Source organism: Lutra lutra, chromosome 6, assembly GCF_902655055.1.
Source record: "Lutra lutra chromosome 6, mLutLut1.2, whole genome shotgun sequence".
NCBI classification, from domain to species: domain Eukaryota; kingdom Metazoa; phylum Chordata; class Mammalia; order Carnivora; family Mustelidae; genus Lutra; species Lutra lutra.
Genome location: NC_062283.1, coordinates 54,439,514 through 54,453,467, shown reverse-complemented (window position 1 = coordinate 54,453,467; position 13,954 = coordinate 54,439,514). Strand labels below are relative to the sequence as shown.

At 36.9% G+C, this 13,954-nt stretch overlaps 1 protein-coding gene across 1 annotated transcript in view; it reads right to left on the bottom strand.

Annotated features, from left to right (window-relative positions):
• LOC125102237 (fibrocystin-like) overlaps positions 1–7,503 on the bottom strand; it is a 53,471-nt gene extending 45,968 nt beyond the window's left edge. Inside the window, 2 exon segments of the mRNA XM_047733202.1 lie at positions 1,817–2,828; positions 7,482–7,503. Coding sequence (XP_047589158.1) covers positions 1,817–2,715 — 899 coding nt within the window. The 5' untranslated portion in view covers positions 2,716–2,828; positions 7,482–7,503.
• Positions 7,504–13,954: the final 6,451 nt, after the last annotated feature.

Below are 13,954 nucleotides of genomic sequence, written 5' to 3'. Positions count from 1 at the left end.
GAAAGGGACTACAAGCAGGGGGAGTGGGAGAGGGAAAAGCAGGCTTCCTGCTGAGCAAGGAGCCCCATGAGGGGCTCAATTCCAGGATCCTGGGATCATGACCTGAGCAGGAGGCAGACTCTTAATAACTGAGCCACTCAGGCACCCTAAAATAATCCAAGATTCAACAGGTTCTGAGCAATCATATAACAAAGAGTACTTTTTAATTCTAAGATAACAATTCCTAAAGCCCTTCAAATCAATAAGAATTTAGGGAAAACAAAACTGCTTGAGTTTTCTTTTCATATCTCCTATACATATCAATGTACTGTTGGGAAAAGGAACACCTATCTATGTTGTAATTCAGGTAAAAAAAGATACAAAAACACTAGCTAAGCTTTCATTTGGATATATTGCTCTGTGTTTAAAAAGGAAATTAATGTACTAGTTAAATATGCCTAATGATGTGAAGGTGTGTCTTTTTGTTTTTACTCTCATTTTATAGCAAATCCCATATCCATAGAAGATGGTAACCAGAAGTAACTAATATCCATTAAATATCAATTATTTATTTATTAGTACTACCACAAATAAGATGAAAAAGCAGTAACATTAGAATAATCTAAAAAATATGAATATTCTAAAAATTTCATTGAATAATATATCTCAGAATCTAAATAATTTTACCTATTTCGGGGACCCAGTATCAACTGAAAATGCACATGGGTTTGAGCTTATTTTCCAGTAGCAGTGACAACTTTATAAGGAACAGCTATGCTGCCCACCTTGATTACTTTATAACCAGCAGTGTTCATCTGTGAGATGGTTGGTTTTATATATGTTCCTTAAGTATTATAACAAGTTCATCTTGTCTCTTAGACTAGGCTATCATTTTTGGTTCTTTGGCATCTGATAAAAATTGGATCTTGGGACTTATAGTCTGCACTTTATGAGAGACAACCATAGATGAACTTGGGCTGGTCAATTTATCCTTTAGCTAACACAATCTATAAAATTGAGAGTAATTTACACTTGCCTTCCCTTATTGTGTACTTCTCATGCTTCTCCATTTACTAGGCTCAGAAAAACATTCAGGTAAATTTAATTCTGAAATGTCTATTGAAGAAAAATCTGGTGAAGGACTCCAAAACATAAGCATTCACAGTCAGAATAACATAGCACAAAGGATGTTAGAGATCTTACACAGGTCTCTGCCATAAACATAGTTGACAACAGGGATATTCCTGCCTCATACAATTTGACAAAGGCATCCTCTTAAGGGCTTTATAATCCTAGGCTAAATAAAACCCAATGAGAGTAATTTACCCTAGTAAATGACTAGTTATCCCTCCAAACTTTTCCTAAACATAAATCCACTCCCAAGTTCCCATAGGAAGAATTATTATCATCCTCCTCAGTACTCACCTTTCAGCATGTAGCTCATTGGAATTGTGATACATTGTGTTTCTCTTCCTTAAGGCAAAAATCATATCTGTTTCACCTTAGCAAAGCCTACTACTTAAATTTATTACATGAATAAAAGAATGGACAAATGAACTGAAAACAAACTGCTTTGGAAAAATTTGTTCCTACATGCTTTTCACCTTAAGGTACCAAAATATAACATCTTCAACCATCCAAGATATAGAATAGTCATGAAGAATATAGATTAAATTTTTAAAAACTTTAATAATTTAAGTCTCTAAGTGATTCTCTAAGTTTTTATTCTTATCTTAAGAAATAGAAGGTTATATGATTCAATGGAAGTCAGCTGACATTTATAATATGCACTCAAGAAATCAGCCCTTGTTTAGATGATATTATAATTAGTACTCACCCATAGCCAGTGACTCCCTTTGACTGAGTTACCAGTAAGGCTGCAACAGTCATATTCAGAACATTCTCTAGTACTCCAGTCTGCTGAGCAGTGATAATCTGGTGAGCCAAATTCTGTAATTTGTTACTTGATAAATATGAAATCAGTCCAGTGCTCCTTATGGTTGGCAGATCACCAATTTCAATGACTATCACTTTTGAGACAGTCTCCACAGTGGTTGGTGGGACACTGTATGAGCTCATTTCCATCATGAGAGGTTTACGTTGACCAACTCTGTAATGACTGGCACAACTCACAATTGGGCAATTGCGCTTTCTCTTTGCTTTATTGTCAGCAATGGCCTTTAAGGTTGCTTCATTGCCAGACATCTCATAAATAAATCTGATTTGGTCTTGGCGAACTTGCAAGAAGTCCATTAGTCTTTCAAGGATAATGATATCCCAGCCCTTTTCTAGTACTGAAAATGTCACAGTGAGGGCCAAATGAATGGAGACCCCTGAGCGTATTTCAATGGGCTCTGGTCCTTGTAGGACAACATATAAGAGGTTATCCAAGATGCTAAAGTAATTAGAACCAACAGACTCATCCAGCAATGAGGAAGTCGATTGAACCAGAATGGGTGGAATGAAACTTTCCCCTATGAAAACACGGGGGCTCTGGAATTCATGGTAGAATATAGCCAAGAGAAGCTTAGAGGCACTTTTGTTCCCCAATAGAAAAAAACGCAACACTTGGGGAGGCTGTTCCACAAAGCAAACCTTGGTGATTTCTCTGGTGGGTAAAATGGAATAGAAAGTAGATACAGGTCCTGAAGCAGAACATGGAGTATTGAAATTTACACCACTAAATGTGTCAACAAAATCACGAGTAATGGATACAACTGGATATAACTTCCTCATGGCCCAGGTGGCATCAGCATTGTCAAGAATTAAGATCACTTGGTCAGTCTGTTTGCAAATGTAGCCTTGTATCAGGGCTCGGTATGTGCATTTCTGTTCTTCTCTAAATGTACCTATAAAATAAAAGAAAGTAAGTGATATATGAACCACAACTTCTCAAAGATGATTTGCAATCCATCATTCTTAGTATCATCTGTAACCTTATGAAACATTTATTAAACTTTTTAAGTGTGCTTAGATACTGAGTATGCAAAGAAGTCTGGGTAAAATATGGAAGGATACATATATTAAATAACAGTTATTAATAACAAAAATACACAATACATAATATGTATTATATAAAGGTAAAAATGGACATAATAGCTAAGTGAAAAAAGATTTGAATAAGTCATATAATTAAGGAAAAGGAATAATCACTAAGGCCTTCATAATGGAAAAAGGATGGGGAGAGGAGGTAATAATATTCAAGTCAATGAAAAGGGAGGTAAACTGAAGGGGCTGGAATGGAAAATTTATGGAGGTGTATTAAAATTGAAGAGGTTTACTGTGAAAGGTTGTGAAAGAGTTTGGATGTCAGACTATATCATTTTCTTGTTCTCTCTTTTCTTTAAACATGAAGAGTAAAAAAAGGTACAAGAAGAAGAAAAGAAGAAAGTAGTAATTTGGGGAGTATTGCCATTAAATAGAGCACAAGTTGAGGATTATTCAGGATAATCAAGAATTTAGAGAAAAAGCATTATCCATTATTCCTACCATTCCTAATCCTCCTGTCTATGAAACACAAGCCATTCTTGTTCTAAATCCATATGGATATTTTAACTTCCAACAATCAGAATTCCATTGATTTAAAATTGATATTCACAAAGTTATCTTGTATTATTTTCAAGATATTTTATTTTTTTATTTTTTTTTAAAGATTTTATTTATTTATTTGACAGAGAGAGATCACAAGCAGGCAGAGAGGCAGGTAGAGAGAGAGGAGGAAGCAGGCTCCCTGCCGAGTAGAGAGCCCGATGCGGGGCTCGATCCCAGGACCCTGAGATCATGACCTGAGCCGAAGGCAGCGGCTTAACCCACTGAGCCACCCAGGTGCCCCAATTTTCAAGATATTTTAATTTGCCTTTAACTGCAAGGTCATCAAATTAGCCTCAGGACTGGAACCAAAAAATAAAATTACTATATTTGGACATGATCTAACTTCCTCCTATCCTTCCTTCCATATGATATGTTTAGAAATCTGTGCCAATGCTATCTATGACATCAATAAATTTAACTACCAAAATGTTGCTTTGGGAGCAGGCCACATGGTTTACTTGTGCCTCAACAATAACAATAACAACAACAACAATAATAATAATAGTCAAAATTATGAGGAAAATTATAAAAAATTTCAAGCTGAATAATAATAAAATTCTAGCATGTCAGAATTTGTTAGATGCAGTGAAAACAGTGGTATGAAGGAAAGTTATAATGTTAACTGCTTATATTACAAAAGAAGAGTTGTCTAAAAGTAATAATGTTCTGCTTTACGAATTTAGAAATTAAGCAAAACAAATCCAGAATAAATAGAAGAAAGGAAATAATAAATATAACAGCAGAAATCCATGAAATAGAAAAGAGGTAAAGAAACAAAAAGAGAATGAGTGAACAAAGCTAAAATTTGATGCTTGGAAAATATCAATAAATTGTTTAACCCCTTCACTAGACAGATCAAGATAAAAAGAGAGCACAAATCACCAGTTTCAGGGATGAAAAAGATTATACTACAGATCCTACAGACAAAAGTTAAGAGACTACTACACTCCTACCACCTCATGCTAACAAATTCAACAACTTAGATGAAATAGACAAGTAGAAAACAGACACAGGATAAAACAGAAAATTCAGATTATTCTAACTCAGAGAGATAGAATCACTAAATTGAATACTAAGTTATTAATTTAAATAGAGATTTAATTATCAAAATAAAAGAAGGGTTATTTTTACATAACATGTTTTCTCCATATGGTCATATAATATGGAAACACTAATGTTAAATCAAGAGTTGTTTCCAGGGGTGCCTGGGTGGCTTAGTGGGTTAAGCCGCTGCCTTCGGCTCAGGTCATGATCTCAGGGTCCTGGGATCGAGTCCCGCATCGGGCTCTCTGCTCAGCAGGGAGCCTGCTTCCCTCTCTCTCTCTCTCTCTCTGCCTGCCTCTCTGTCTACTTGTGATCTCTCTCTGTCAAATAAATAAATAAAATCTTTAAAAAAAAAAAAAAAGAGTTGTTTCCAAAAGCATGGAACCAGTATGAAGAGAATTAATTCCATGATCTTAACACACATGTGCTCTGAGATTCTGATACAACAGTCTTTACTACAGATATGTCCTTTTGAAATGAGATAGTTAGGTGGGCTTCTCTCATAAAAAACCCTGACACTCACCACTTCCCCTTTTCTAAACTTTACCTCTCACTCTCCTCCTTTTAACACATTTTTTTTTCCCAGCCATGTTGATGTCATGTTGATTAATTATTCACATTTCATCCAGGTCTACAGATTTCTGATTTTGATTCTCCTGCTTCTGATTCAGGAGATACAATGTCTTTTAAAGTGATCCCTGGAGACTGCTAAATTTTTGGAGCGGTCCCTAAATAAAATAAGCACTCTCTTACTTGATATTATTCTCAATCACCCTGCTTCTAAAGATACGTGGTTTGATAAATTATGTAGAATTTGTAGGTTTGGGTGCCCTTAAAGGGTTATTTTTCAAGGCCAGGAATCATATCTCTTATTTAAACTACACAGGGATTAAGAGCCTACCACAAACATAGTAGATGCTTCTTAATAAGTATTAATTGCTTGATGTATCATGTTCTTTGCAAGACTCTTATTTTTACATTTTTTTGAAAGATGTTATTTATTTAATTGACAAAGAGAGAGAGATAGAGTGAGCACACAAGCAGGGAGAGCTGCAGAGGAGTGGGAGAAGCGACTTCCTGATGTGGGGCTCGATCCCAGGACCCTGGAATCATGACTGATTGAGCTGAAGGCAGACGCTTAACTGACTGAGCCACCCAGGGACCCCTAAGATAATTTTTATTTATTCTTGCCAGCTATCTAGTTATAAGATTATTATTCTATAGCTTGAATACATTTTAAACCAACTTCTGACAACAACAACAGAATGTAATACAAAAAGTTATTATGAGATCTGCTCCCTGAATTGACTCTATTATATGATAAAGTCCAATACTTTGAGAAATTCATCTATTTCACATGAAACCACAAGATTGAAATTATAACTGATTATTTTATAAGAATTTTCTTATATTCCTAAATCACATAATTGATTTGTCTATAAAAGGATTGTTTTGACAAAACATTTTTTTCTTAACAAGTCATTAAATAAATACACATGTAGAAAGATGAGTTTTATTTATTTCTATTCCTAATGGCAGGTGTCTTCCAAAGCTAAAATAACAAAAGTAGATGATTTATAATGTGATTCAAATATTCTTTTAGACTAACATGACATAGGAGCTATACCAGTAGAATGCATACCTTCGAAGTAGTGTAGTATAGAATTCTTTTCATTCATTCATTTATTCTTACATGTGACTCCCAGAAACTAGTCCACCAAGAAAGCTGGACCCTCAAGCCACTCCACCTGCAGGATCCAAAGCTACTTATTTCACAGTGACATTGGATGGAGCAGAATATGACTAACAAACCATGTTGGAGGCAAGATCTTTTTTTTTTTTTTTAACTTATTTGATGGAGAGCCAGAGAGAGAGCAAGTACACAAGCAGGGGAGCAGCAGACAGAAGGAGAAGCAGACTCCCTGATGCAGGACTCAATCCCAGGACCCTAAGATCAGGACCTGAGCTGAAGGCAGCTGCTTAACCCACTGAGCCACACAGGCACCCCTGGAGGCTGGATCTTGAGAGGAAGAATAGAATGAGGGAGGAAAGAAGAGTTTGTATAAGAAAGGGTCGGAGAAAGTGTGAATGAGCAAGTTCAAGAAAGCACAACCTGTGTAGAATGTCTGTGTTGAAAACCATAAGTATACCCTGGAGGGTCCAGGACTCAGGTTCATGACAAGCAAGAAACAAGGTGATAGAGTAGAAGTCACTGTCAAATCTTCATAACTGGTCAGAATTTTGTATGAGTTAGATTATGAACCCTAAAAACCAGGCAAGAAGTTCAGTAAACATTTACTGATCGCCTTGTGCATGCTTAACCTGTTAACAGAAAGGAGATTTTGTTACTATGTCACTTCTCTATTCACTGTTAGGAGTGAGTTGCCTTTTTGTTATTATTAAGCACTGTGATGTGATAAAAATTACATGCCATACACATACACCTACTTAAATATGCAGAAATTATTTACTTATTTAAACTAAATAACCTTTCTTATTCAGAGTAGCTAGTGCAAAGTCCATTACACACATTGTTTCTATTCCTAATGTATTCCTTTTTTGTGTTTTGAAGCTCTGTGTGTGAACATTTTACTATAAAAGAAACATATGCCGGGCACCTGGGTGGCTCAGATGGTTAAGCATCTGCCTTCCACTTAGGTCACAATCTCCAGGTCCTGGGATCAAGCCCTGCATGGGGCTCCTGGCTGGCTCAACAGGGAGTCTGCTTCTCTTTCGCCCTCTCCCTCTGCCTTTCCCCTTGCATGTGTGCTCTCTCTGTCTCTCTCTCTTAAATGAATAAATAAAGTCTTAAAATAAAAAAGGAACACATGTTTTCTGATGTCTGAGACATTTGCTTGAAGACTTACCACTCTGACCTTCATGAAGTCAATAATTAGTATCTCCTAAGTTAAGTAAAAAAAAGTTTCATAAAACATTGATTATAAAATATTATCCCCATGCCTTCCTTCCCAAATCCCCATAAAATGGAAGACACACCCATCTGATCCAACGTAAGTATAAAGAATATTTAAATTACTTCTTTGTTTCAGGTCTTTTTGACAAAATATAAAACAAACAAAATACTTTTTTCTCCAAAATCATATACCCTACAATTCTTGCTATCTTAGGAATAACACCATAAAAAACCTGTAATAAATAACATTAATTATATCTTCAGGCTGTCCAGCTTATGTGTGTTTTTCTGGCCCACATGTCTCAGAAGTCAGAGCTGAGGTGTCTTTGACAGTAGTATGAGAATGATGATTAGGATGTGATTGTTCCCACCTCTTTGTAAAGGAGATAGGACTGCATAAAAGTAACCCACTGGGAAAAGAAATTATTTACATGGTGTACACGTTATTATAGTTAACTAGAAAATTCTTCTTTATAAAGGAAGTTAAAACACACAAAACCAAGACCAAAATAATTCCACTAAAGCAATATACAGTCATCACTGATAGAACAGGTTTACTTCTAGCAGGAATTTCTACTTTAGAATTTTGACAATAAGGGTTCTATATAAAGGAAGTGCCCTATGTGAGCTGAAAAGTAGGTTCTTTTAAAATAAATAATACCTAATTTTATTGAAGTACTTTGGTCTGGCACTCAAGATGAGATCATGAAAAGCAGCTAGAGCATAACTATAATTCAAAGCTTTATAACATGTAATAGGAAACCAAAGTCAGATTGTTGCATTTAGACAATAGCTAAAATTATGCAGGTAAGAGAGAATCCATAAAAAGGGAGAGACTGGTATTGTAGGAAATGGGGGAAGGACAGAGTAAACTCCTTGAGGGGCTAAGGGAGAACAGAGTCCAGAGCTTTAAAAAATGGGTGGACTATGATGGTTCAAAAGACTCCATGTCTTCTAGAGTAGGAAGGACAGAAAGCATGCAGGTAGGTCAAGGTGAGAGGCAGGCTGAAGGCAGTCATCTGCTGGGACATGTGAGGCAAAACAAGGCCATCAACTGGAAGTCAGGTGTGAGGATATATCCTGGCGGCTGGGATGTAGGGAGAGATGATGGGTGGAATGTTTGCAGATTGATAAAATGATGGGAAACTGTCATTGTGCAAGGGGAGTGAACCTGGTCTTTCTGATTTTAGTGCTTATACAACCTTGGGGAACCATTCTGTAAAAGTAAATACAAAACTGTGAATTCAAAATGAGTAACTATTAGTTAAAATGAGAAAAAAGTCACAATACAGTTATAAATGTAAACCTTATAAATACCATAAACATGATAAAATCTAGGGAAAATTAATACTATGAACTAGGTACCCAACATACCACTCCATGCTTTTTTCTTATTTCTTCTTGTATGCTTTTGTGTTGCTTTTTTATATGACAACAATGTAATATTTTCTACAGGGGGATGGAAAGGTGATTCAGTCTTGCCTTTAACCTGGATGACTGACATTTATTTTCTACCACTGGTAGCTTAGAAAAGTTCCTTTTAGCTTCACAACTTGTGATTGGTAACATATAAATGTCCAGGACTGTCAAATGTGGAAAATTTCTTACAGTCTTCCTCATGTATGAGCTGTAATATTTGAATAACTTTTATAGAGTAACTTCTGTGGCAAAGTCAACCAAAAGCCTACTTCTCCTCTACCTCTCATTACCTTTGCATGCCTTAAGATATATTCACAACATGTGAGACCTAGCATCTGGCTCCTGTGTGTCACAGCATGTGTGAGATGACATAAATGGCTAGTAGGAACTTTCATTAGAAGTGATCTTGTACCACAAAAACCACACCCTCTTAAACTCATATCAAATGCATGTCCAGCTCAACTCCCCCTTAGCCAGATCTTAAAAATGCTGTGTCCATTGCCACCATCCCCACAGTGCTTATGATGAAGGAAAATTTAGAGCAAGAAGAGGGTTTTTATCTTAAATTTTGGTTAAAGTGTCTCCAATTTGCAAATTTTACAAAAACATAGGGTAATGCAAACACATTGCTGGCATTTCTTCTGGAATCTTGGAAGTGGCCTGTGTAAGCAAGAACCTTGAAACCTCAACTCCATCACCTTCACAGTAAGTCAGCCTGGGTTGCAGAGAGTGGATGAATAGATGTCTTGGATATAGTAAGATGTCATGGGAAGACAGAAGACAAAATGGCTGGGTTCACTGAACCTTAGGTTTTTTTCTGTGACTGGGAGAAAGGGGCAGAGGGTCACAGCTACTAAAGATATTTTCAAAGAACCAATTGTAATGAAGCATAGCATATCTCAGCTGCATAAGGAGGGAAATGATGCAAGGAATATATATATATATCTCAAGGAAAGGACCCTTGACTAAGTGAGCTGGAAAGACATGAACCCTGGTCTTTGAGTAGGATACTTGAGTTTGTGATTCTGAAAGTTGGTGGTGATGACAATTTCAGTGCTGTGACTTTGTCCGCGAGTGGTAAGGTAGAATGGAGAAAAAGCATACTCCAAAAAAAAATAATAACAACAACAACAACAACAACAAATTTTATCCAAGTATTCTCCTAGAGAAGGCTTGAAGATGACTTGAGCAGCAAGAGACTGAATACACAAACAGACAATAGCCAGACCATGTATGAAAGTAGAACTCTGATCCACGGTCTTCAGTGAACAGGCCAAGAAACAAGCAATCCATGAAAGTCACATTTCTATCTGTATCAACTAGTCTAGGTTGAACAATAATCCTCAAAACAATCAGCCCCAAACAGCCAGCACCTAATTAATAACTGTCACCATCCCCAATTTCCTTCCCCATGTCCATCTTAGGACCAAATGAAGAAAGCCAAGTACATGTCTCTAATCAATCACCTGGGATGCCCCATTTCTAATGTGCTCACCTCCAGCTTCCCCATGACAACAGCTTCCAATCAAAGTACACCTGAACCTTCACTTTTTTCCACCAGAAACTTCTTACTCTCTCTGCCTTTGAGCATCTGCCAGAAGCAAGGGATGGTGATGAATTCCCTTGCTATAGCAAACAGAATAAATAGGCTTTGCCTGTTCTTAATTGGGTAGTCTTTATTTCCAGAGCAGTCAAGGTTTCAGATGAATTATTTACTTGGAAAAAATGATGGCAGAGTTAGAAAGGAGAAGGAAACTGTGAACTAGTTTCAGTGTCTTTCAGGGGATGAAAAGTAGTGCTTACTATGTCAACATAAAACACATCAAGTAGAGAGAGCAGGTCGTGAGCCTAATGTCACCAGCTTCAGAGAAGCAGGGGCTTTTCCTTAACAGATATGACATAGAGCATGTGAATAACATTGAAATGGAGAAGAACTGAAGATGAAGAAGAAGGTTTGAAGATGTGACAATAGATAAGCTTGAGGTAAAAGTGTTCCAGAACACTCAAAGAAAATAGACAGTAGTTTCCTGATTCTAATTTAAGAGTTCCACACAGAACCAGGAGCAAGATTTGGGGAAAGAGAGTCAAAGCTTGAGTGAACCCACGAATAACCAGACAAGAGATGCATATTCTGGAGATGTAGATGGTGGACTTGTGGTGGTGATTTCGGGAAGCAGTGATGGTAAGCAAAATATGCTATACCCTTATACTCTCTAATATGGTATAGAAGTTGGACACTATCAGAGGCATCCTATGGATTTCACAGCTTATCAAAGGGGGGGCATGGCTCTGGTTACTGCTTACATTGGTCTTAGGTGGCCAGATGGTGACCATCTATTGTTGCTGCAACTAATATAAAATAGTTGCTCAGGAGAGCTTCAAGTATAGAAATATCTGACAACAAATCCACAGACTAATGGAAGTGGTAAGTGGAAGGGGGACAGGATGGGATAGGGACTAGAATGTCAGAGGAAGATGTCCTCAAGCCATGAGATTGGTGGTCTTTCCTTCCCTATTTCTTTCCTTCCTTCTTTTTTCCTCCCTCCCATCCTTCCCCCTTCCCTAACCTCCTTTACCTAAAACTTCTTCATGGCAAGTTTAATTATCCCTACTTCACAGGTAGAAAACTGACTCACAATTTCAACTCAAACAATTACTTAGTAATGAGGAAAGGGGGAAAGTGAAAAGCAACATAATCCAAATAACTTCACTTTGAGTTGTAGTCAGCTACGATGAGTAATACTGGCAGAGAAGTGCCATGGTCATCAGGAGTTCTCCCTACAAAGTCTAGCAAAAGCAACACAGGGAGGGGTTTTGGGTTATTTGCAGTTATTTGTCAAATCATACATTTGGTAAGAGTCTGCTTGCTTTTTTATATCACTTGGCCTTCTTAATATTTTAGCATCCTCTCCCAGAAGTCTAAACACATAGCTACACGTTTAACAAAGGCACCAATCTAAAGATTATCAGCAAGTAACATTGATTATTCCATTTTATAGCAAAACTTAGAGTCTTAGTGTTCATAAATAAGAAATATTATTTTTATTTCTCCAGCACTTAACACTGACTAAGAGACAGGGTGGTTTATCATTATCTTTCCATCCACTCTTCTATGTCATCTCCAGAGTAATCAGTCCTAGCATTTTCATTTTGATGGGAGGCAAAAATAAAGCACATATAAGCAATGCATGAGGGTTCCAGAGCAGCTAAATAACGTGGTTCTTAATTGTGCGAGAGGACACACACTACTTAAGAGAGGAGTGTGCACATGGCCAGCAGACGTCATCATCGACTGTCCTGGCCACAGCTGGCAGAAGCCCATGGTGACAGTCTAGCTTCCTTTCGAAACAGTGTTCCATCTTTTCTTCCTGTGGATTTCTTTCCCTCTTGCTTCTCTCAGTTGGGGAAGATTTAGTTTTGAGTAATGATTATCTTTCTCACTTGTTTCTGTCTTTTCTTTTTTTCCCACTTCTCCAAAAGGCCTTATCTGCCAGTCACAATTTTTGTGGTCTGCAATTCTGATCACTTTTAAATGAAACCCATGCTGGCTTTGGTAATCATAATGTCATTTACAATTTACCACTAAACACGTTTATTCAGTTAGTAGCACACTGGAGAAAGAGAACTCCATATGAACTCACCGTGAAAGGCCTAATCTGATTATTTCCTCATGAAAATCCAGGCAGGGGTGCTTGTAAGAGGGGCTGAGAGGAGAAGGGAAAAAAAGCAAGGTCTGGCCACAGCTGACTTTCATAATCAATGTGAAAAGATAAGTGACACAGCCTGTCAGGACCGGCCGCCCAGTCACCCCAGGGCATTCCTCTCAAACAGGCAAGAGTGGACAGGACTTAATAAATGCTGAGTGACCAGTGAGTATTGGCTTGGCATATGCTATTGCATTCAAGATGGACAAGCACAGTGATAAAGTCCAGAAGCTCTTCTCTAAGTGGGGGAAATTAGATTAAGCAGGTTGTATTGTGTGTGCATGTGTGCACATGAACATTTGCTTTGTGTATACTTTAACATCCTAGAATATCCCAGTCATATAATATGCTCCATCCACCTTTCCCTTGACTGGAAACCACAGACCTAAAAGCTAAGAAAGGAAGTGAGTTAGGTATGTCTGGTGAAGGAGGAGAAAAAGGAGAAGGCGTGTATGTGTGTGAGTGTGTATATGTATACTCAGGTTGCTTCCAGGGTTCTAACAAATATTAACTTTGTGTCAATATTTGTCCTTCCTGTCGTGAAATGAGGATTTTCCACCTCATTTCACATTTGAAAAGAAAATATGCCAAAGGGGTCGTCTTTGCTAGGAAAAAAAAAAAAATTAAAAGAAAAGGGAAAAAAAGAAACAACTTCTATCCTTTATTTAGAAAAATGGGTCAGAAGGAAGGAAAAAAGGTATTTTTAAAATAAATGTTTTGACTCAAAGGCACACGGAATCCTTCCATACTCCCCTTTCAACAAAAGGGAAAAATTTATATGTTTAAAATTGAATGAAATACATCAACATTAATGATTTTTTTCCTTGAGGTTAACATCACCATTTCCCTCAATAATTTTTTTAGCCATTTTGTGATAGATTTCCCAATTCATGGTACAGTAAAGCATAGGAGATTTTGACAAAAACAAAATATATAATCATTCTCTTATTTTCACAAAATGAAAAGAAATCATTTACAATTCTTTTCTGTCAAACAACATTTACACCTCATTATTTCTAATTTAACAAATATAAATGGCCACAGATCAAATAAAATGTAGACAGGTTGAATTTATCCCCATTTATAGATGTTGTTGTAGACCCTCAGGCTATGAAGAGTGAGACTCCAAAATCTCAAAGCTGTGTTCCTAAATACACAAAGAGAGTAACTGAAATCTTGGAAAGAAATATTAAAGAAAACATTTTGGTCATACTAGAAATAATAGACAAAAACTGTCCACTTTTTTAGAATGAGGAATTCTAGCTAAGAGGTCTTTTTTGTAAACTTCAAAAATAATGGTTGT